Source organism: Thunnus thynnus, chromosome 13 (assembly GCF_963924715.1).
Source record: "Thunnus thynnus chromosome 13, fThuThy2.1, whole genome shotgun sequence".
NCBI classification, from domain to species: Eukaryota; Metazoa; Chordata; class Actinopteri; order Scombriformes; family Scombridae; genus Thunnus; species Thunnus thynnus.
Window position 1 is genome coordinate 12,224,705 of NC_089529.1, and position 21,303 is coordinate 12,246,007.

The 21,303-nt window shown below is 39.6% G+C and overlaps 2 protein-coding genes across 3 annotated transcripts; one reads left to right on the forward strand and one right to left on the reverse strand.

Annotated features, from left to right (window-relative positions):
• The first annotated feature begins 5,954 nt into the window (after positions 1-5,954).
• On the forward strand, positions 5,955-12,215 carry cdc23 (CDC23 (cell division cycle 23, yeast, homolog)). Its single transcript, XM_067607981.1, has 16 exons — positions 5,955-6,109; positions 6,644-6,716; positions 7,572-7,709; positions 7,840-7,882; positions 7,979-8,084; positions 8,191-8,323; positions 8,585-8,762; positions 8,858-8,955; positions 9,190-9,271; positions 9,750-9,903; positions 10,068-10,187; positions 10,280-10,355; positions 10,449-10,510; positions 10,688-10,766; positions 11,289-11,408; positions 11,497-12,215. The coding sequence occupies exons 1-16, from the start codon at positions 5,997-5,999 to the stop codon at positions 11,647-11,649; spliced, it is 1,728 nt and encodes a 575-aa protein (XP_067464082.1). The 5' UTR covers positions 5,955-5,996; the 3' UTR covers positions 11,650-12,215.
• Positions 12,216-12,342: 127 nt separating this feature from the next.
• On the reverse strand, positions 12,343-21,129 carry kif20a (kinesin family member 20A). Of its 2 annotated transcripts, none has more exons than XM_067607975.1 (19): positions 20,934-21,129; positions 19,854-20,034; positions 19,160-19,285; positions 18,945-19,064; positions 18,514-18,652; positions 18,175-18,350; positions 17,486-17,585; positions 16,878-17,090; positions 16,397-16,508; positions 16,232-16,306; positions 15,961-16,104; positions 15,678-15,846; positions 15,387-15,539; positions 15,036-15,175; positions 14,700-14,802; positions 14,160-14,358; positions 13,979-14,070; positions 13,742-13,879; positions 12,343-13,066 (listed from the first exon to the last, which is right to left on the reverse strand). In XM_067607975.1, the coding sequence occupies exons 2-19, from the start codon at positions 20,019-20,021 to the stop codon at positions 12,692-12,694; spliced, it is 2,742 nt and encodes a 913-aa protein (XP_067464076.1). In that variant the 5' UTR covers positions 20,022-20,034; positions 20,934-21,129; the 3' UTR covers positions 12,343-12,691. The 2 variants fall into 2 exon arrangements, with proteins under 2 accessions (XP_067464076.1, XP_067464077.1); XM_067607976.1 differs by lacking the exon at positions 12,343-13,066 and adding an exon at positions 13,131-13,241.
• Positions 21,130-21,303: the final 174 nt, after the last annotated feature.

A 21,303-nucleotide genomic window follows, 5' to 3' on the forward strand; every position in this document is an offset into this window, starting at 1 on the left:
ATAATAACACTGGTGTAAAAGCACATCGCTGACAGAGATTTTCCATATGAATTAGTTAGCTACATGTTCCCAGTGTTGGCCGGGTGGTGGTGGGGGGGGAGGGGTTGCACGTAACATTAGATTTATTGTGTCTGCTCCCGCTCCTCTCAGCACCTGTCCCAAAAGGCAAATTAATCCCATACCCAAAACATATCCCTCTCTCCCCCTCTGAGCACAGACATGACACATCTGTCTCAGCCATTATCCATGGCCTGACATGTTTCTGGGACACATCATGTGCCACCTTGACATGAAGGATGTGGTTACTGCAACGCTCTGCCTGACTGGCAGAACTTTTTTTTTTTTTTTTGCAGTAGGCTATCCCCCTCCCTTTCTTCCTCACGTATCTCCCCTTATAACCTCTATCAAAACATTTTCTTCATGGTAAAGAATAGACAACAGAGAGAGCAGAAAAATGTCAGACTTTCTCATTTTTCCACAATGTCATGATGATTAAAAAAAAAAAATCCAATAAATACAATCCAGTGCAGACCAGTGTGTGACTGTGAAGGCAGTGTGGTGCAGTGCCCAGTGCTCAGGTGGTGGCTGCCCTGATAAGACACGGCTGTTGGCTGTTCTCAGTCCAGCTAAACAACATTAACAGTGGCCAATCACAGGGTCCTGTGCTGGGCCCTGAAGATCGAAACTACAGGGACTGAGCATGCCTGCAAACTCGCCTTTTCACGCTTACTCACACAAACGTAACAGATGCACAGAAATGTTTTGCTTTAAGGGGAAAATATTGCTGCATTTCTGCTTGGAAATATGTTTTTTTTTCTGCCTCAGACATTTTTGCTGATATTATTTTCAAGCTCTTTCTTGCTATCTCCCCAAACCATTGAGGCAAATCTCCACCATCTAATGCCACTTGGATACAGAGCTGCAACGTGAAATAAGAGAAGAAAAAAAAGTAAGAGTATCCAGTCAACTTTTCAGAGGAGGAGTACACACTTTCTGGTTCGCAGCAGATAAAACCTCAACCACATAAAGCTCATCAAACCTTTGATCTTTGAGAGATAAACTGAGAAGCGTTCACTTTTATTATAGCCCTAGTGATGCAAGTGATTCCGTAGCTCAGGAAGTAAATGTTACTCCCACACTTTTGATTGTGCCTGTGCTTTCAGATTCCGAGGTTCCTGTTGAGAGTTTGGACAGTGAGAGGACGGTAATGCTCCAGATGTTCCTGTCACATGTGGTAGGCTGAAAAACTCTCACTTAGCTGTGTAAGATGGGATCTGTAACTGGCTGCTAAAACCTCAGATCTTCCAGCTACTGCTGAAACTTGTTGGACAGACCAGGGTTGGTTAGTTAGACCAGTGGGTACCTGGATAGAGTGTTTTTGTTTGTTTCATGGTTTATTTGTTGTGTTTTGCTTTAGGTTGCTTTAGTTTGCCAGTTCATTCTGCCTTTTTGAATTGCTCTGGCAACGCCTGTTCTCTTAATTTGCCCCTCAGGTACCAGGGTTGCTGAGAATAGGTGGGGTAAGTAGTAGTCCAAGGGTAGGATGAAGGTCATGTGTTGCAAATATTTAACTGGCATTTGTGGCCACAGAGCCAGGTCATAACAATACAAACACATATAATCTATAGTCATTGCCAGATTCACATACGTCACAATATTATTTTGATCTAAAAAGTGACTTTTGTCTTAAAAAAAAAAAAAAAACTCTACACATCAAAACAACAAATACTAGATTGAATAATTCTGCATGACATGGATTTTTTTTTACAAACAGCTTTGGCTGCCAAGGTGAAAGCATATACACACAAAATAAATAAAAAAAACAATCAAGCACATTTTTGGCATTTTTCCCTTTCAATTACACAGCTGTCTCAAAATTCTGTCTCAGCAGCTCCATCATGCACTTCACTGCCCCATACCTGCAGGATATGTGTGTGTGTGTGGGATGTTTAAGTGGAGTATTATAGAGGCAAGGGAAAAAAGAGTGTGTGTGTATGTGTGTATGTGTGTATGTGTGTATGTGTGAGAGAATGAGAGAGAGAGAGAGACATGAGATGAGATGAAAACAAGAAAGCGGGGAAGGGCTGAGTGGAAGGGATGGCTTATGCACCTCTCTGCACCTCTTTCAACCTGCTCAGTGAGCCATGTGCTCGGCCTTGTAAACTGCAGCGCTACTTGATTACTTTGTCAGTCTTCTTAAGTAAGTGGCTTTTGCTCTGTGCAGAAAATAGGGAAACATGTCCAACAGAGGATGTCCAACAGAGAGTAGGAAATGCAGGAAGGTGAGAGGAGAGGCTGCATCGAAATGAAGGGAAAGTTATATTCTGCTATCTTGTTTTTTGACGTGCTGGATTTTATGGATCATATCAAACCAAACGACCAGAGCCTCAGTATCATATGAAACTTAATTGGAGGACTTATTCTCCCTCCACTGTGAATATAGTTTAAAAAAATCTGTCATCCATACATCTCCTTGAGGAGACCTGAGGTACCAGAGACAATTAATTTCTTACACCAAAGTCCCAGTTCAGTTCAAGCTAAATTCAAGCAATTAAGAAAGACATTTCAAACACGCTGCTCTTGAGGTACCTTTCAAGGACATAGGAAGAAATGGATGTGGACGGTCAACTTCTTTGTCAGGTTTGTAGAAGAATTCCAATAATACAAACAAATCTTCATAGTCCAGCACATTCAAGGACACAGATAATCAAAATCTCTACACAATGTTTAAAAGTTTTCAAAGAATACACTAGATATATTTTTTCGTGCTCCTACCGAAAGTGAATCCCATTAGACAGTGCCACCTCTAGGCAGAAATAGGTAAGTATGAGTGCTATACATGTATCCTCCATCCCCATCTTTCATCCCTATGCCTTGTGCTCACCAAAATGTTAAAGTTCAAATTTTATTGGCCGAGCAAAGTTGCAAACAAAGTGACACCTGCTCAAAAAAAAAAGAAAGAGTTTTTTTTTTAAAGCCAAAAGTTAAAAAACATGTAATTGATATCTGAACATGTATCTGAAGAACAAAAGGTGCATTACAAAAAATGTGCCACGCCTACTGTTTAATGTGCACACGATATGCACCCCCATCATTACATAGATTTGCTGCATCATTAATACACACACGTATGTGATGTGTGGGAGGATATATAGTATGTACATGATAACAGGGATAGTAAATAGGTAAAATGTTGCTTAACTTAGCTCAACATTTACTTCAAGGATGAACTTAATTATTTGTGTGAATAAGACAGACAGAAAATAATATTGTTCCCAAAGCTTTTTTGCATTGGAAAACTTTATTCTCTATGAGTCATATTCAATAACAGATCCTATAACATCATTAAATGCCAAATAACTGTTTGTTTCATAGACTAACTTAGCTGCCTATTGAAGATTATTTATCCATATACAGCTGTTTCCTGTCATGAATCTGCTAGGGAAGTTTTTATTAAGAAAATAGCATCATATTGCATGCTTGTTCTTCCCAAATGATACCAAGCTCATGTGTCCTACCTACCACTGAATCATCAATAAATGATAAAAAGGAGAGTGTGAGAGTTTATTGATTCAGCATTGGCTACATGTGTTCCTTTTGCTCTTCCTTTCTGATGGATGAGGCCGCTGTGGACCTGAACCTGTACGAGGTCTGTGATCTAAAAACGCTTTGTGCTGTCTGTGGTCACTGTGTGCATGAAAGAGATCCAAGCCTTACAAGAGAAACATTTTGGCCAAACAATATTTGAAGAATGAGCCTTCTCTATGATCAAAGTGCATTTGGCAGCTGTCATGTGGGTTTTAGTGCCAGCTCAGCATGCACCTGTTGGTCTACTGTTTCAAGGGTGCCTTCTGGTCCTGGATTTACTGATTGTGATCCTTGTCATTACATACATTTGAGCCTTTGAAAGGAGTGGATTATAATTCCTCTCACTTACAACTGTGTTGTCTTTTTGACTCAGTGTGATTGAACTCTTCACTTCACTTTCAATCAATTCACTTTCATTATGTTACCTAAAGTGTGATACAAATCATATTATGCTTATGCTAATAATGATTATGGTTTTCAGAATATATGAATATATATGAAAGAATATTAATATTATGCATATTGGAAAAGACGCTGTTCTCTTACTTCTGTGCAGTGTGATAGAAATCCCAAACCCAATGACGCTCTGGATATTGACGGACAGGAACATGATGAGCCATGTCATTCCTGCACCAGTGAAGCCGGGGCGAGCAGAGAGGCCAGTGACAGGAGTTGGGCAGACAATCAAAAAAAAAAAGACACATCATTGGTACAAGAAAGAGTCATAATGTTACTGCTCCTTCAAAACTTGGTACTGAGTTAGATGTTGATTAAGTGATTGCTGCTTCCACGCAAGAAAATGCAGATAATACTGACAGCAGGCTACAGCTGCAGGGTTCATCAAAAGCATAATGGTTTTATCCTGTTAAGGCTTGGACCCATTGATAGTGAATTATCTCATACTGATTATATGCTGGCGTTTTCTCAAGGCTTTGTTCATTTCCTCCAGAAGGTTGGGTTCTTAAGAAATACCTAAAAAATGATTGGATATAGTAAAATCTGTGGAAACAGTTTTAAAGTTAATGATGCAAATTAAATTCTGTGTGTGTTCTGCATCTAAATGAGATGTGAACCTGCAGAAAATTTGTCTTTTAAATAAGAAGTTACTGCATGGTGGCTGTAAGTGTTTTCTGAAAGTCAGGTCAACCCCACCTTATCCTTTATATCCTTGAAAGAGCTGTCAGGCAGGTTTGTGGTTGAAGTATTCAACAGCATAAGATCAGCATAGGGAGGGCTAAGAATAGATTGCAGGAAAGGGGTTTTGTTTCTGTATATAGTAACTGAGAAATTACACTGTAGGGGTCAGCAGCAAGCATTTGAAAACTGGAGGTCATGCTATTCCTGTGCAAATGCCGTATACCTGCATGATGACAAGATGAAAACAAAGCTGCTGTTTGTAGTACCTGCTCCAAAAAATACCTTAAAACAGATGCTATGTTATGTTATGTTATGTTATGTTATGTTATGTTATGTTATGTTATGTTATGTTATGTTATGTTATGTTATGTTATGTTATATTATGTTATGTTATGTTATATTATGTTATGTAGTCTAGTCACAATTATTTAAATTAACATCCCATTGCTTTGTTCCACAGTTCATAGCAGTTATTCTGACCTGATCCTTTGGGTATAAACTTAAAAAGTCAGGGATAACCCTGCTCTGCTGCTGGGTTAAGCCCTGGGCTAATGGTGGGGATATCTCACATTTGAAGTTTTGAGTGTAAAATGACTGTAAGCTCAGGGCTAAACGAGCTGTAAGCCCTGGGTTAAGGGAGATCTCCAGATGAGAGTGAACAGCCCTGATGATGTTATGAAGTCTTTATCCAGCATGTGATTACAGGTGAAGAAAACAGATCAGTAGCCTATTCTCTCTGTTCTGAATGGATACAACACATTATATTTAATCCTATGAAGGTGCATGCTATGTTACTATTTGTAACTGTGGCATTGTTTACTGATTGAAATCAATGTAATTATGCTGTTCTTGAACGCCCTTGCTTGATAATGTTGTTTAAGGGCTGTTTTGATAAATTAGAATCATAAATAAGGTGTTTTCCTGACTACATTGACAGTGATCATTTTATTATTTTTTAGGGTAGGATTTTAAGTGATACATGAAGACAGGTAGTGTTTCTGTTTTGCAAATTTGCTGGAGTATGTATGGAATTTTGCTACTAAATAAGATTAATAACATACACATTTTCTTGACAGGCATTTTATCAAAAGTACCAAATAAACAAATTCACTGTGAGTTGATTATCTAATCTTCTGGTTTAAAAATAGATTAAGGTCACAGGAAAACTGTTATTTATTTATTTATTTGGAGGAAGAGGAAGTGACGTTGCTCTCGGTGGGCGGGACTAACACTTCGTAACTCCCACCAATCGCGTACTTGCTTGGTAAAATATGAAAATGGCGGCTCTCTGCACTGAGTTTGGGGACCTAGTGCAAATCAAGAAACAGCTCATATCGGCGATTTCGCTTTGTAAAGAAAGAGGACTTTTACACAGCGCGAAGTGGTGAGACTGACTGTCATAAATGTGCCTTTAACCGCTTTGTTTCTGTTCTGTTGCCTCAGTAACTAAGCGTTAACGCCAAGTGAGCAGCCTGTTAGCAACGTTAGCAGTGTCTCATTTTAATACAATATGCTGTTTGAATTCACACTAAATAACCTGTCAAAGTTATGTTCCAGTTCAGACCGCTGTTAAATGATTACCTACGTAAAATTTTCACAAGGATGGTGGTTTATATTGTGATATTATGGAAAGTAAAGTGCGCCCTGGGACCAAAACACCGTGAGCTAAAATAGTCTTTGACTTCGCTGTCATATATTATCATTTGTACATAGATCATGCGTTAGTAATCAAGGTACATGGCGTGTATTGTTATTCCTTATTACTTGACCTCAATCTGTAGTTTGTTTGTAGTTTTTGATTACAAGATATAACTACTGGATCAAGTTAGAGAAATGTAATAACAGATAACCCTAAAGATCACCCTAACTGTAATCAGTAGCACAATTACGTCACATGCTTTCTGTGTTTACATTTTAGGGCTTCTGAACTGGCATTTGCTTTGGACCCTCTTCCCAAGGATGAATTACCCCCATCACAGCCTTTTACTGAGGTTTGTACACTGCCAGTGCCCAGGCTCCTCTGGGTTTCATTAGTTTTTTTTCTTTGTATCATTTGAAAGCCTTGATCATCTAGACTCCCATAATTAATTTCCCCTTAAAGTGGTTTTAGGGTTCAAAAATCCTTTTATTCCATAGTGTATATCAATATAGAATAAAATGATAATTTGTTTGCTTGTTCCAGCTCTTCATTGAAGCTGTATGTTTACACTGGATTAAATATATACTATAACATACAACATCATGATTTTTTTCTCAATCAAATTCAGATATTCTATATGTCTTGTGTATAATTTGATACACATTTCTTCGAAATTCAGCCTGACCACGCACCAATGGTCCCCCAACCCAGTTGGATGTAAATCTTTGAAATCGATCAACAAATATATAGTTTTATTCTTTAATTAAACATCACTCCAACAGGAATAAATCGAATAAGCTATATCTTGCTCATTACTTAGTAGAATCAATTCTTCATCAGATTCATGGGATTTTTTTACAACATGAAATAATACAAAATGCATTTCAGCATTAAAAAATGAGAGTCAAATGAACACAAGCAAGAAAAGACAATAAGAAGTGCAGCGTTGCAGAACATATTGCATCTAATCAGCTTTTTCCCTCTCAAGAAGAGAAAGGTTATACTGCCCCCTGCTGACAGTTTTCTGTGTAGAAAAGAAAATTGACTCTTAATCTTGTTTTCTGACGTGGCCCATACAGTAAATACTTCATGAAAGCCATTTTGTTTTTCAGTTAGATGAATTGATTGTTTTACAGTAATGGAGATTACTTGATATTGGTGATTAGAATGACATTTCTTTCTAATTGTCTATCTGTCCCAAATACAGGAAGATGCACAAGACCTGGATGCACTTACACTGGCCAAATCCTACTTTGATCTGAAAGAGTATGACCGTGCTGCCTACTTTCTGAAAGGTTGCTGCAGTCAGAAGGCTTATTTCCTCTATATGTATTCTCGCTATCTGGTAAGAGTTTGTAAATATTTGACATGTCTACAATCCTTATAATGTCTTGATGTCATTTCATGTCAAGACTGCTTTCACTTTGATTGTAATGCCTGTGACTGATTTCGAAATTGTCCTTCTTTGTCTACAGTCAGGCGAGAAAAAGAAAGACGATGAGACTGTTGACAGCCTGGGTGAGGACTTATCTGTTTGAGCCAATAATAGAGAACTGAAAGTAATTTTGCTGCCCTTTAAGACTGAACCTTTTTGTGTTATCTGTGTGGTTGTAGGTCCTCTGGAGAAGGGTCAGGTGCGCAATGAAGCTCTGCGAGAGCTGAGGGTTGAACTCAGTAAGAAGCACAGTGCAGGAGAGTTGGACGGGTTCACCCTGTACCTGTAAGAACCTTCTTCCAAAGTGTAGATTTTATTTTTCTTCAGATTATGCAGAGAAATACAGGGAAATGCTCATAAACTGTATGTGTGTGTGTGTGTGTTAAAACAGGTATGGGGTGGTACTACGAAAGCTAGATCTGCTGAAGGAGGCAGTGGACGTGTTTGTTGAGGCAATTCATGCCCTTCCTCTTCACTGGGGAGCATGGCTGGAGCTCAGTAACCTTGTCACCAATATAGAAATGGTAGCTACCTTTTGTGTTTATGAAAACTGTTATTTTCTTCATCTACTCAGGTCCACAGTCACCATTTATGCCCAAAAATCAACCCTAGAAACACAGTCACATGATTTTTAAACTGTATTTTATGTCTCAGAACAAAACATGAAACAAAAAAAACAAAACATATTTGATCAATGCAAAGAAACAGAAATAAGCTCCGTCTCAGGTCATTTAAACAGATTTAAGTGATTCCACCTACTGTGGTCTTTTGTCCTCTCTCCCCAGCTGAAGTCACTGTCTCTGGCAGACTGCTGGATGAAAGACTTCTTCATGGCCCACATGTACACAGAGCTACAGATGATCAAAGAAGCGTTGCAGAAATATCAGAACCTCATCGAGGCTGGCTTCTCTAAGAGCACCTACATCATCTCACAGATTGCGGTCGCCTACCACAACATCAGAGGTTTATCTTTTACCTTTTCAATAAGAAATTTTCCTGTTAGAAGAATGTCTTGGGGATAGGTTGAGTCTTAACTATAGTCTGTCTCTGCAATTCAGATATTGACCAAGCTTTGGCTCTGTTCAATGAGCTGAGGGACCAGGATCCGTACCGCATTGACAACATGGACACCTTTTCCAACCTGCTTTACGTCAAAGTGAGTTCACCACTTGTAACATCATGCTTTATTGATTAGCATACTGGGTTCCCCTCTACAGGAACGTTATAGGTCTAAAGATTATCGACCACTAGCACTTTCAATGAACTAAATACTGTAAGGGTAGTACCCAGGACTGTCAGGAGTTGACAGATTTTCAGCACAGGACCGATGCTCTTGTGAAGACCCATTCTTTCTATTCCATAATTTCTATTGCTGATGGTTCTTCCACAGAGCATGAAGCCAGAGTTGAGCTACTTGGCCCACAACCTGGTGGAGATTGACAAGTACAGAGTGGAGACATGCTGTGTTATCGGTAAGTGTTGAACCTATCTGATCAACACCAATACTGCTGTTTACAGAAGCAGCGTTCTCCAGCACAATTTTTCATTGATTGATCGATTAGTTGATAAATCCAGAAAATGCATAATAACTTTGACAACTTATTGTTTGTAATCTATCCAAGTGCAAAACACGATGACTGGTAACTGGTTACATCTTCACAAGTGCTAATAGTGGCTATCGTTTCTCTTTTTTTACATTTAAAAATAATTTGTCAGTTGGTCACACAAAATGTTTTAAAATATAATTTTGAATGCTAAAACAATAATACAAAAATATACATATAAATAATATTAAATGATAATTAAACTATTTATTGCAGCTCTACACTTAAACCACATATCATGTTCAGGGTTTTGGATAACTGGTGCTTAAATCAAAGAAATTAAGTGCCAGTGCTAGTAGGTCACATGTCTCTGGACTAGGTGATAAGTTGTGTGTCTCATCCACAGGTAACTATTACAGTTTACGCTCTCAGCATGAGAAAGCAGCTCTTTACTTTCAGCGGGCCCTCAAACTGAACCCTCGCTGTCTCGGTGCCTGGACTCTCATGGGCCATGAATACATGGAAATGAAGAACACCTCAGCTGCTATCCAAGCTTACAGGTCAGCCGGAAGATGTAGAGCACAGACAGCATTTATTTTGGTGGATATCTCAATGTCTTGTTCAAGGTCTTTTAATGGTGGAGTCTTTGATTTATTGCCTGAACTTTTACATCAGTGTGGAGGAGTCAAATCAGGTGTATTGTTACTGTTTCCCCATCATGCAGGCATGCTATTGAGGTGAACAAGCGGGACTACCGTGCCTGGTATGGCTTAGGCCAGACGTATGAGATCCTCAAGATGCCCTTTTACTGTTTGTACTATTATCGAAAGGCTCACCAGCTCAGGTATGGATCTGACTAAATAAAAGGGCAGGATATTAAAATATGTGATGTTCATAAACCAAATGGTCATTAATTGTTTTGACACACTCTTGAAGGCCCAATGACTCGCGCATGTTGGTCGCACTGGGTGAAAGCTACGAAAAACTGTCACAGCAAGTTGAAGCCAAGAAGGTACGCATGTTACAAAATGTCTGTTTCCTGGTCTGTGTACTAGATTCATTGAGGTTTCTTATTAAATCCATGACATATTCTCTTTTTGTCCAGTGTTACTGGAGGGCGTACTCTGTTGGAGATGTAGAAAAAATGGCTTTACTCAAACTAGCAAAGTAAGTCTATCACTGTATCCTGAGATATACAAACAAAAAGAAGTTTAAATCATGATTCCTTTTGAAGGACAGAATGAAGCTCTGGTCTGCAGCTTGTTTCTCCGCTGTTTTATGTCAACATGTTATTTTTGTTACCCAGAAAAAAGGGCTAAATATGAATTCTTATGTCTTTGACAGGCTCCATGAACAGCTGAATGAGTCTGATGATGCTGCCCAGTGTTACATGCTTTACATTCAAGACATTTTCTCTTGTGGGGTAAGCATTTTAAAGTGTCTGAATACTTATGAAAGTTTTGGACATCCTGTCGTCATACTTTTTTGTACTTTTGGTCTGAGGTCTTTCATGGTTTTGGCTAGGAATCTACGTTCTACTGAAAGGAAATCTCACTCCTACAGCATACAATGATATTTTAGACAACAGTGTGTTTCCAACTGTGTACCAGTAGTTTGAGGAAGACCCTTTCCTCTTTTCAACATGCCAATACCCCTATACACAAAGACAAGTCCATAAAGAAGGGGTTTTCTGAATCTGGTGCAGAAGACCTGAACTAGCCTGCATAGAATCCTGACTACAACCACATCCAACACATTTGGGATGAAATGGAGGGCAGACTGTGAGTCAGGCCTTATTGCCATCATCAGTGCCTGACCTCTCTCACACTCTGTTTCCCAGTAGAGTGAAAGCTGTTATAGAAACCTATGAATGCCCATGAGGTGATGTTCATGTGTGCGTGTATTTGGAAGAAATCAATTTCTAAAAAAAATGTTGTCACCACAGGAGCAACTGGAACATGCTGAAGTGAGCACAGCCCTGCGGTACCTGGGTCAGTACTACTTCAAGAACAAACTGTACGATGAGGCATCTCTCTGCGCTCAGCGCTGCTGCGACTACAATGATGTAAGTGTCCCTACATAATCTGATCAGCTTGTTCTAGTTGCTGTAGTTGAGACACAAACACTTTAGTGATGGTCTTTTCTTTTTTTAGGCTCGTGAAGAGGGAAAGGCTCTGTTAAGGCAGATCTCACAGGTCCGAGATCAGATTGAGACGCCGTCAGCAGATCTGTTTGCTCCTCTCTCTAACAACAACACTCCTGTGAGGAGGGTGTCTCCGCTGAACCTCATCTCCTTCACACCCTGACACTCACCCTCCTCTTCACTGGCCTTAAAACGGACAATTTGTGTATCCTGTGGCTTAAAAACGCTTGGCTGCTTGACAGACTTTGCCAAAAGAGCATGTTGGAAGGATTTTTTTGTTGACGCATACAGATTCATTAGTTGCATTAAAATTGCATTGGTTTATAAAATTTGCAATCCTGATCATTTTTTGTCCAGGATAGAAGTTCTATGCTGCAAATGTAAAAACAATCCAAGCTCTTGCAATAAATTCTGGGGACTGTTAGCCTGATTTACATACTGCATTGGATTCAACTAGTCTCAGAGGTTTTTCAATAGTTTTAAACACACATGCAGTTTTTATATAATTTAATTCTGGGTGTAAAAAAGCACAAACAAATACAATCCCTCAGAGCACAGACCCAGTGCAAAGAAAGGACACCTTGAACTATTTACATATACACACACACACACACACAAACAATATGTAGAACACACACAAACACATCATGTTTTGATGTGCAGTCACATGATGCCTCAACACTGTATATATGTAAATAGTTTAAATAAAGCATACCAGCTTTGCAAGGACTCTTTGTATTTTTGTTTCATGTTGTACAATACATGAAAACAACAACAGCAGTGAATTAAATGTTACTAGTACAGTGAAAAAAATCTTTTAAAATGCATCTTTCTTTAGTATTTAGACTACAAAAAAAAAAGTTTTCATAGATTTTATTGTAGAAAACAGAAATGTAGTTAAAGGCATATAGGAGCTGCAGGAGCAGAGAAGGTTGATTACACAAATAATCTTATACTGATTCTTATCATATAGTCCAAAACTATTCACTACAGAGCTTAATAGCACCTCAATTGCCTTTGTTATACACTGCAACCTCATTTAAAGCATAACTGTTTTACTGGCATGAACATTATAACTGTATTTGGCATGACAACAGTGTGGTAACGACACTGCAAATAGTGAATATATATATATAAAATAAAACTATAAAAATACCATAAAGTTAACAGCAATTACACACTCGCTCTGAAGCTCTAAAGAGCTCTCAGTATTTCCCCCGGAGACTACGAGGGGTGGGGACAGGACTAGGAGGTGGAGACTGCTGGCGAGACCGCAAGATCCGTGAGTAGGGGGTAAGATTTGCTTCAGCAGCAGTGCAGCCGTATTTACGCGTCGGTGTGCGTGTCGAGAACAGAGACTGGAAAAGGGGCCGTTTTTGCGGAGGCCGGTTTTCAGTGTCACTTGGTGCGGCGGCCGCGCAGCCCCTCTTCTTGCATGAACCCGGTGTGGCGGAAGCAGCGAAGCCCGAGGGGGGCAGCTGGGGCTGGTCAGCCTTCATCTGAGCCAGGGTCTCTGCTTTACGCCTTAAATCAGCTTTGATCAGGATCAGGCCATTCTGGAGCTCCATCAGGATTTGGTCCTAAGAAGAAGTCAGCCAACAGGGTTAGACAAGAACACAGGGGGAAGTGAAGGTGATGGTGGGAGGTTGAGTAGTAAAGAACAGTGACGTGGGGGAAAAAAAAGCCACCCTGAAACATGCTCTAGCACAGTTATCACCTGGTGCAGATGTTATAAACCCCAGTTTAGTTTAAAAGCTGGTTGTGCATCAAGATTGTTAGTGAAAAGTAGAGGGAGAGAAAAAAAAAAAAGCAAAATTGAGAATTGCACTTTTAACAGATGCTTCTTTAAAAAGACTAATAATTACTGCTTCTCTAAGGTTAGAGCATCCATAATCAGCATCAAACTGAGCAGAACTATAATTACTGTCATCTCTGCCCTATTTGAAGTTTGGTTCAGGATTTTTTAGAGTTACTTTATGTCTGCAGTAGAGAGCAAAACCTTATTTTACATTTTTTTATTTGGAAACTGATCTTTTCCAACTGAAAATGATCATGTTAGATAGGAAGCCTTTAAGTGACATAATTCAACTATTTTGCTGTGATACTTATTGTTTGTAAAGAATTTTATACTAATTGGTTTAGCTGAATGTTTTTAAGCACCTTTTTTCAGAACACAGAAGCATGGTTTTCAGAAAAGCTCAGTTTTGTTTTGTTTTGTTTTTAAAATATAAATGACATAATGATAATACATGTACCTGTTTGACTAGCGTCTCGTCTGCAGCGGTTAACGCCTGACGCAGCCTCTCCCCTCCTGTGTTGCGACAGCAGGCTCGTTCACCAGACTGCAGGTCTGTCCCGAGCCTTTGTAAATCCAGGCGCAGCTGTCGAAGATTCTGTTGGGGGGAAAAAAATCTGAATTTTAGCTTCTCTGAGGGTGGAGGATCTCACATGAAGTAAAAAGCGATGCTGCGTTTGATATAGTAGTTACTGACCCGTTGACCCTCCTCCAGCTTGCGGTCAGCAGAACTGGTGAGGGTGCCTGTTGAACCTGGGACTTCAAGCTGCATCTTCAGCTTTGTCATCTCTGTACAGGCAAGCAGAACAAGACAGTCAACTACCATTAACAGTATATTGACAACACATAATCAGAGCAGTCTTTCAGTCAGACCGTACCTTGTGTCGTGGTAAGCAGCTCGGTGCGGCACTGGTTGAGCTCAGTGCGCAGTGTAACTTCTATTTTCTTCTGAGTGGTGAGGCGCCGAGAACGTCGAGGCCCCTCAGAGTCTTCCTGTGGCACTGATGCAGGGACCGATTCAGTTACTTTATTCTTCTCAAGCAAAGCACTCAAAGCTTCAATCTCCTCATCACGCTCCTAAAAGACAGGAAGAAAAGAAAGAATTCATAGCACACACACTCTTATGTCTAATACAGAAAGGTATACAAATATAGATCCACATAGCTGCACTGTGAACATATGTTGTCTTTGAATTACAAATTGATGTGTAAATTGTACAGAATGTTGCCTCAAAGTCAACCAAACAGAAAATGACCAGGAAACAGACTCTGACAGACAATATATGCAGTATTAATCACAGCACAGATCAATACCTATTCACAAACTAAATATCAAACAACTTTTGATTGCAGACCTTCATGGGATAGTTTTATTTTGTATTTTACTTTACAACTTAAAGCTGATCATTCAGTTCTCACCTTTAGCTCTTCGCTGTAGAATTTCTTCAAATGTTTCTGCAGACTAGTTATCTTGTCCTCACACCTCTCTTCAATTAGAGCCCTCTCTGTTTCCAAGGTCTCACTGCAGGGCGAGAAGACATCTCAACTTAGTATCTGCATTCATTTCAAAGCTCAGCATTTTCTTATTATTTTAATGTTACAACTTCCCATAGAGGGGTCGTTTTTCCTTTTGATAAAGAATACCAAAAAGGAATGGACAATGTTTGCTGGGTAATTTCTATTAAGAGCGAAATGCTTAGTTTTGCATCTAAACCATTGCTAGAAATACTTTTATTACATGTCCTCAACACACACCGGAAACCATCTTGCATTCCAGAGATGACATCCATCATCTCAGAGACCACTTGCTCTCGCACATTGGCCTCAAGGACTTCTTTCTCTTTCCGCTGGCGCTGCACTTCTCTCTTCAGGACATCGATGGCCTGCAGCAGAGCCTTAATAAAGTACAGTCAGTTGTTAGTTTTAAGCATTTTTAATGCGGTGCCTTCTAAACCCTCACTGCCTGGGTTTTAACTGATTTTAGTTGATCTTAAAGACATTATCTAAATGTGCAAAATTCTGTATGGCAACAGTTTGATTGTTTTATACATGTGTATAAAAGTGAAAAGTAAATATTTTGCTCTCACATATGATAGAAGATATTACCTCAGTATTTAACAAGGTGATGTCTCCGTCTTCAACATCACTCTCGTCCTCTTCCTCTTCAATCACAGTGCTGTCATTACCATTTGCTATTGGCTCACGCAGGAGAGAAAGGATGTAGGCCACTCTGGTCTTTGTGGATGGGCCATGGACAAGCTGAAAAGATATAAGGGATTTTTTTTTTTTTTAATTTCTCATCATTTTCTTTGATCTTATCCCTAAAGACTAAATCAGTCACTCTAAAAAAGGAGTTAAATATACAATATAAGTTTTTTTTGTTGTTGTTTTTTTTACCTGGGTGGCAATAGCTGAGAATTTGAGGGCTTGGAGAGTCTCATCATAGATGGAGGCACATGGATTGATGTTGACCACCATGCTGGAGGTTCCTCGGCCACAGAAGAATCCCTGCAGCACCCGGGTCAGTTTACTGTCCCTGAAGGGTACCACTTGAGGGGGTCGTGACCTGTGGATGTTATGAAGAAATTTTCAAAATGTGGCTCTTTCTCAAACAGCTCATTCCAACATAATAAAAACTGATAAAATATTTGTTCAACACAAGTTATGGTCTAGCACATACTTGTTGTTCTGATTGTGCCTCAGAGCAGCAATACAGCGTCCCAGTGTTAAAAGGGAGGTGTTGATGTTGTTAGCCTCCTTCATCCTCTCACCATTACGCTGCTCCTTACAGCGTTCAGACCCAGCCAGATCGCACACAGTCAGTCTACAAAGGAGACAGTAAGAGACATTGTTTTATCACGTTTTACAAATGTGAAGGATAGAAGTGCTCAAAATAAACCAAAACTGAGATTTTACCTACATTTAAGTAGGTAACAATAGGTTAAACTTACTCGCTGATGTGCATCGTCTGGCCTGAATTGACCTCTGGGCGGACGTGCAGGACACGGATGGAGAAAATGCTGTGGCTGAGAGGATGATAATAGATGCAGTAAGTGTTAGTCATACAAATCTGTCAAAATAAAGGTTTGAAAGGCAAAAGTTTGATGTGCTCCTACCTGCGGCTTGAGTTCTGGTTGAGATGAGTGCTAGCGAAGCTCTGGTTACGACGTCCAGCCCTCAGAATCCTCCAAGCTTCCTCAGCACTGCGGACCTGGATCCAGTTCAGGTCTGATATAACAAGAGGAAGTAGATAAAAATTGTATTCCATCAATGTAAAAAGCAGCAACAACACAACATGTTTTATGTTTTACTGTACTGATATTTAAAAGACTCATGTTAAAATGATAACAAAGCAAAGATACTGCGTCATCATCATCTACTGCAGTGTTTCTTATAATGTGGTGTTGCACTCGCACCCAAATGGGGTGTGAAAAGACTGCAGGTAAGGTGCAGAAAGAGCCAGTTTACAGTTTTTAACATCATTTCCTGCTAAATGAACTGTAAAGCGCCACTGAGCTTCAAGAGGCTGAAACTGATAATATACTAAACAGTTTATTGTACTACAAAACTTTATTTCTGAGAATGAGTCAATGTTACCCTTCACATAGGGGTTGCCCTGCTTGTCGTCACTAAGCCGCAGTGTGACTCTTTTCCTGGGCTGCATGGAGGGTGAAGCATCCAGTAGGTCATACAGGAACTCGTTGTAGATCTCATAGAAGGACACCCAGATAGAAAACTGCACCCCTGCCTCCAGGTCGTCACCTCCGCTGTGTGAAAGGCTGTCAGGCTCCAGACAAACACTGTCAGTGTCTGCAGGGAGAAAATCCAAATGTGCCATATTTTAGAAGACAGTAAGAATATTAAGAATCTTCCACTATATACATGTATCTCAACACATTAATGGTGATATCCCTCAATAAAATACATTTTTAAGAATTAAGAAGAGGACTAAGCATGTTATTATTTTTTTTAGACACAAGATTAAACATCGCCTTGCAATGAAAACCATAAATATTATCACAATTTATCATATTTTATACTCACTGAAACACTTTGTGGGGTTGTGTTCAATCGAGTATGAATTTAACTGGATGTAAATTGACCTTGTTGTCTATGTGGTGTGTATGAAATTAAGCATATAGAGCTCCAGTCACAATGAGTCATTTTAGTAGCTGTAACTGCAACACTCAAACCGTCCTCCTTACCTTCCAGCTGGGTAGCAATGTTACTTGTAGAGGAGAGTCCTCCAATGCCGCTATCCCAAATCGTAGTGGTGCCACCTCGACGAGAAGTCTGGTTCTCATCCTGTAACACACAAGAGGAGTTCATCAGTACATACAGTATCTATGTGTAAGAACTCAGAAAAGTGTTTTGCTTATTGTATTAAAGGGGAAAAGTTTCTCTGTGATCACCTTAAACCTGAATTTTAAGACGTGTACATACGAGCATGATTTGTGACATCACAACTAGTCTGGAGGCCAATTACAGTCCAATAAACAACTTACACAAGTGTGATGTAGAAATTTGACACCTCCAGCGCACATACACTGAAAATGGACTTTTAAGTGATACAAGAGAGTTGTAAATGTAATTTTACACTTAAAAAGCTGTGTGAGAGTCACGTCATCATCTAAACACTCCCCATAGTGCACTCATTTATCCAACACATATCTAGTTTGGCTCAGTTGATTCTAGCTGGATATTTCACAGGCTTAAAACATAATCAAAACTGAGTGCAGGTTTTAACCTACTGAACAAGATGGAATCCTTGTTTATGTCTGAGTTCAGGATGAGTTATTGAAAATGACACTTTGCAGTGAGAGAAAAGGCCAGGAGTACGAGACAGAAATATACAAAGATATATTAGACCTTTGGAGAAGGTTCTTCTGTTTACCTCTTTAAGCAGAGAGTTTCTGCGGATTTCCTCCACCCTGACCTCACCGGGGTCCAGATGTCTTACATCCTGATACATGACAGGCTTAAGGTCCATGCCACCGTAGAGACGACCCTGCAGTTTTCTGAACAGAGACGCTAAAGCCCGTGGCAGGAGGCCAGCCTCTTGACCAGTCCCTGTGAGTCAAAGTCAAGTTTTTTTTTTAAATGTTTACATTTTAGGTACTTAACTGATCATGTAAGCACTAAAAGCTATATCAGCATCTACAACAAACCCAACTCACAGAGCCGCAAACACTACCATTACAATCAAACCAGTACAAAAAAATAATAATCTTACCCTGAATGGTGTAAGTCTTTCCAGAGTTGGTGACACCATAAGTGTAGAGCAGGCGGTTTTCTCCTTGAAGCACATCTTTTACCATCTTCTTCATTGAACACTCATAAAACTGTTGCTGTGTCGTCTCTGGTCCAAAGATCTAATAAAGATGGGTAAAAATATCTTTATGTAAAGATTTCTCCAGCGTTAGGCCTCCTTGGCTATTACTGACATTCATAGTAATCTTAGAACAGTGACTACATACAATATTTACCAGCAATATGATCAGTTCTGTTGATTTAATAAATAAATGAACAAACGTGTTAAGCATATCATTCATCTCCATCCAGGTCACCAACAAAATTAGTCTTTTTCCCCATTTTTCTTTTTGTTTTTATAAAAATCAGCATCAACAATTATATTTACTGCAGGTAAACATGTGACTCTCTAACCTTTGAGAAGCTAAACTTGTGAATGCTCTGAGTGACGCCCCTCTCTGCAGTCCTCATGTTCTGAGAGTCCTTTGGAGCTTTGAGCAGAAGAGTCTCTTCATCTTGGACATTCACACAACCCTACAAGATGAGTAAACTCTTAGCAAACAGTATAAAAAACAAAACAAACACTAGAGGAAATGCTGATGGCTGCAACGTTGTGATCAAAGTCTGACCTGTTCTTCTCCCACTTCTCTCTCCGCCTCAGTAAGTGGCCGAATGCGCAGATAAACCATCACTTTCTCTGAGTTCCCTTCACCACCGCTTCCTTGTCTCACCACTGCAGGTTTTCCTGCCAGTTTCTGGAAACATGGATTAAAAACATTAGAGCTGAAACAATCGATTAGCCAATTAACAGAAAATTAATGGGAAACTCTTTTGATACTTAAAAGCAAAACAAGCAATCTGAAACGTGACCTTTGGTTTTACAGAATAGTGCTTGTCATTTTTCAATACATATATATATATATTTTTTTTAAACATTTTAAAGACCTAAACATTTAATCTGAAAAAAAAAGCCAATAATTAAGATAATCAGTAGTTGCGGCCTTAAAACACATCAATGCTTTGTTGCTGACATGGAAACATTTAAATCATGGAATAACTATGTTTTCATGTTTCTAATCAACAAGCCAATAAATGGGAGAAAGAAGACTACCAAGTCAAGGTAAAAGTACACTGTAGGTTTCAAAACATTTAACAAAAAACTTCACAAATGTCCCCCCAGGTACTGACATTCATTTAATATATCTTCTTAGGTCTTGAGAATACACACTATGCATTTTGGTGAGAGATGATGAATGTAAACAAACCTGATTTGTTTACAATGAAAACTCACAGCACACAAAGCATACTCCTAACTCCTATCACCTGTTCTGTGATGGACGGCCGGGTGTCCAGACCCGGAGAAATGACAGAGATCTCAGGTAGACGTGGTCTGGCCAGGCTTCCGAGCTCTGCTGCTGTGGACTCAAACACAGCCATTTCCTCCTCCTCGTCAAAAGGGCATCCACACGGGGAGGACAAAGACAGCGCCATGCTGAACAGTTACCTGTTGCAAAGAAATGTTCATGAGTAAGTATGAAGTAATTACCTGGCTGTAAACCAGGAGATGCATGTATAGTCATCTTGTAATGTGCCTTTACATATAGCCATCAGGATACATACAGAATACATGAAAACATGTTTATTTGTCAGACTAAAATGTTTGATACAATTAAGCATTGAAATAATTGCAGCAGCTCACTCACAGATGATTAGCAAAAATAAAGGTGTGTCAAGAGACAGTTGAGAAAACACATAGAAACTGCATGAAGAATACTTCGCCCTTCAAAGCCAAATAGTATCTGCTTGAGTAGCCAAACAGGAACATGATTTCCCGGGCTATCACCTGCCCTGACAAGTTTAGTTTTGGTGCAGAAGGATTGCACTACAGACGGCAACAGATTCCGCCATCTTGCGGCGCCGCCATTACTGCGGCTGTACACACAAGATACTTCCCCAAATCTTTAAGAAACAGTCAATGACAATTTTACTGTGTCTTTTAGGTATGTAGAGTATTGATAAACCTTATCATGAGGTGGCCAGAAGTCAGGTTTGACTGTTTGAAACCAGAGTATCCCTTTATCTGCAAAAAACTCAACTGTCCTGACAGTTAATGAAATAGATTTCGAAGCTTAATGTTAACCTTACAAAGGCAGTTTATTCTCGCTCATATTAGCTAACCTCAATTGTAACCGTTTCAACCTGTTTTATATGGTCACATGAACCAAACATATGAATGTCGTTACCGTTGGCTAACGTTATCTCTGTATTAGTCCAGTCAGCATTTATAATTTGCTTTATTTGTCTATTTTGTAGCTTTTTTTTACACCGTCGTCGTGCCTAGCAGGTGTACTGTTGTTTAACATGCAAACGACACAGCTTTAACCAAAAGTTAATGTAACTTACCTCGATTTCCAAAAGTGCTACTAGCAACCGGTTTCCGGCAACTTATCTAATAAATGTTCTTATGTTAACTATGCAAAGTCGCTAAAGCTCATGTACTTGACTTAACTGGCTAACCCTAACCTACAGCTTCGTCTCGGTTTCGATGCGCTCTCTGAGCTGAGCCCCAGCTGAGTTTATTTTTTACCGGACTGCGTTTGGTTTTTGAACAATGCGCTTCCCCCGCAGAGCGAGTCGCTGATTGGCTGAATCGCTCTGTTCTCCGCTGTCTGCCATCTGATTGGCTGCCATGCATGGACGTATGAGCTCACAAGGTGCTCTATGTAAACTGTTCCTCCTTGAACAAAAAGTCGGCCTTCATGGGTTCCTGTCA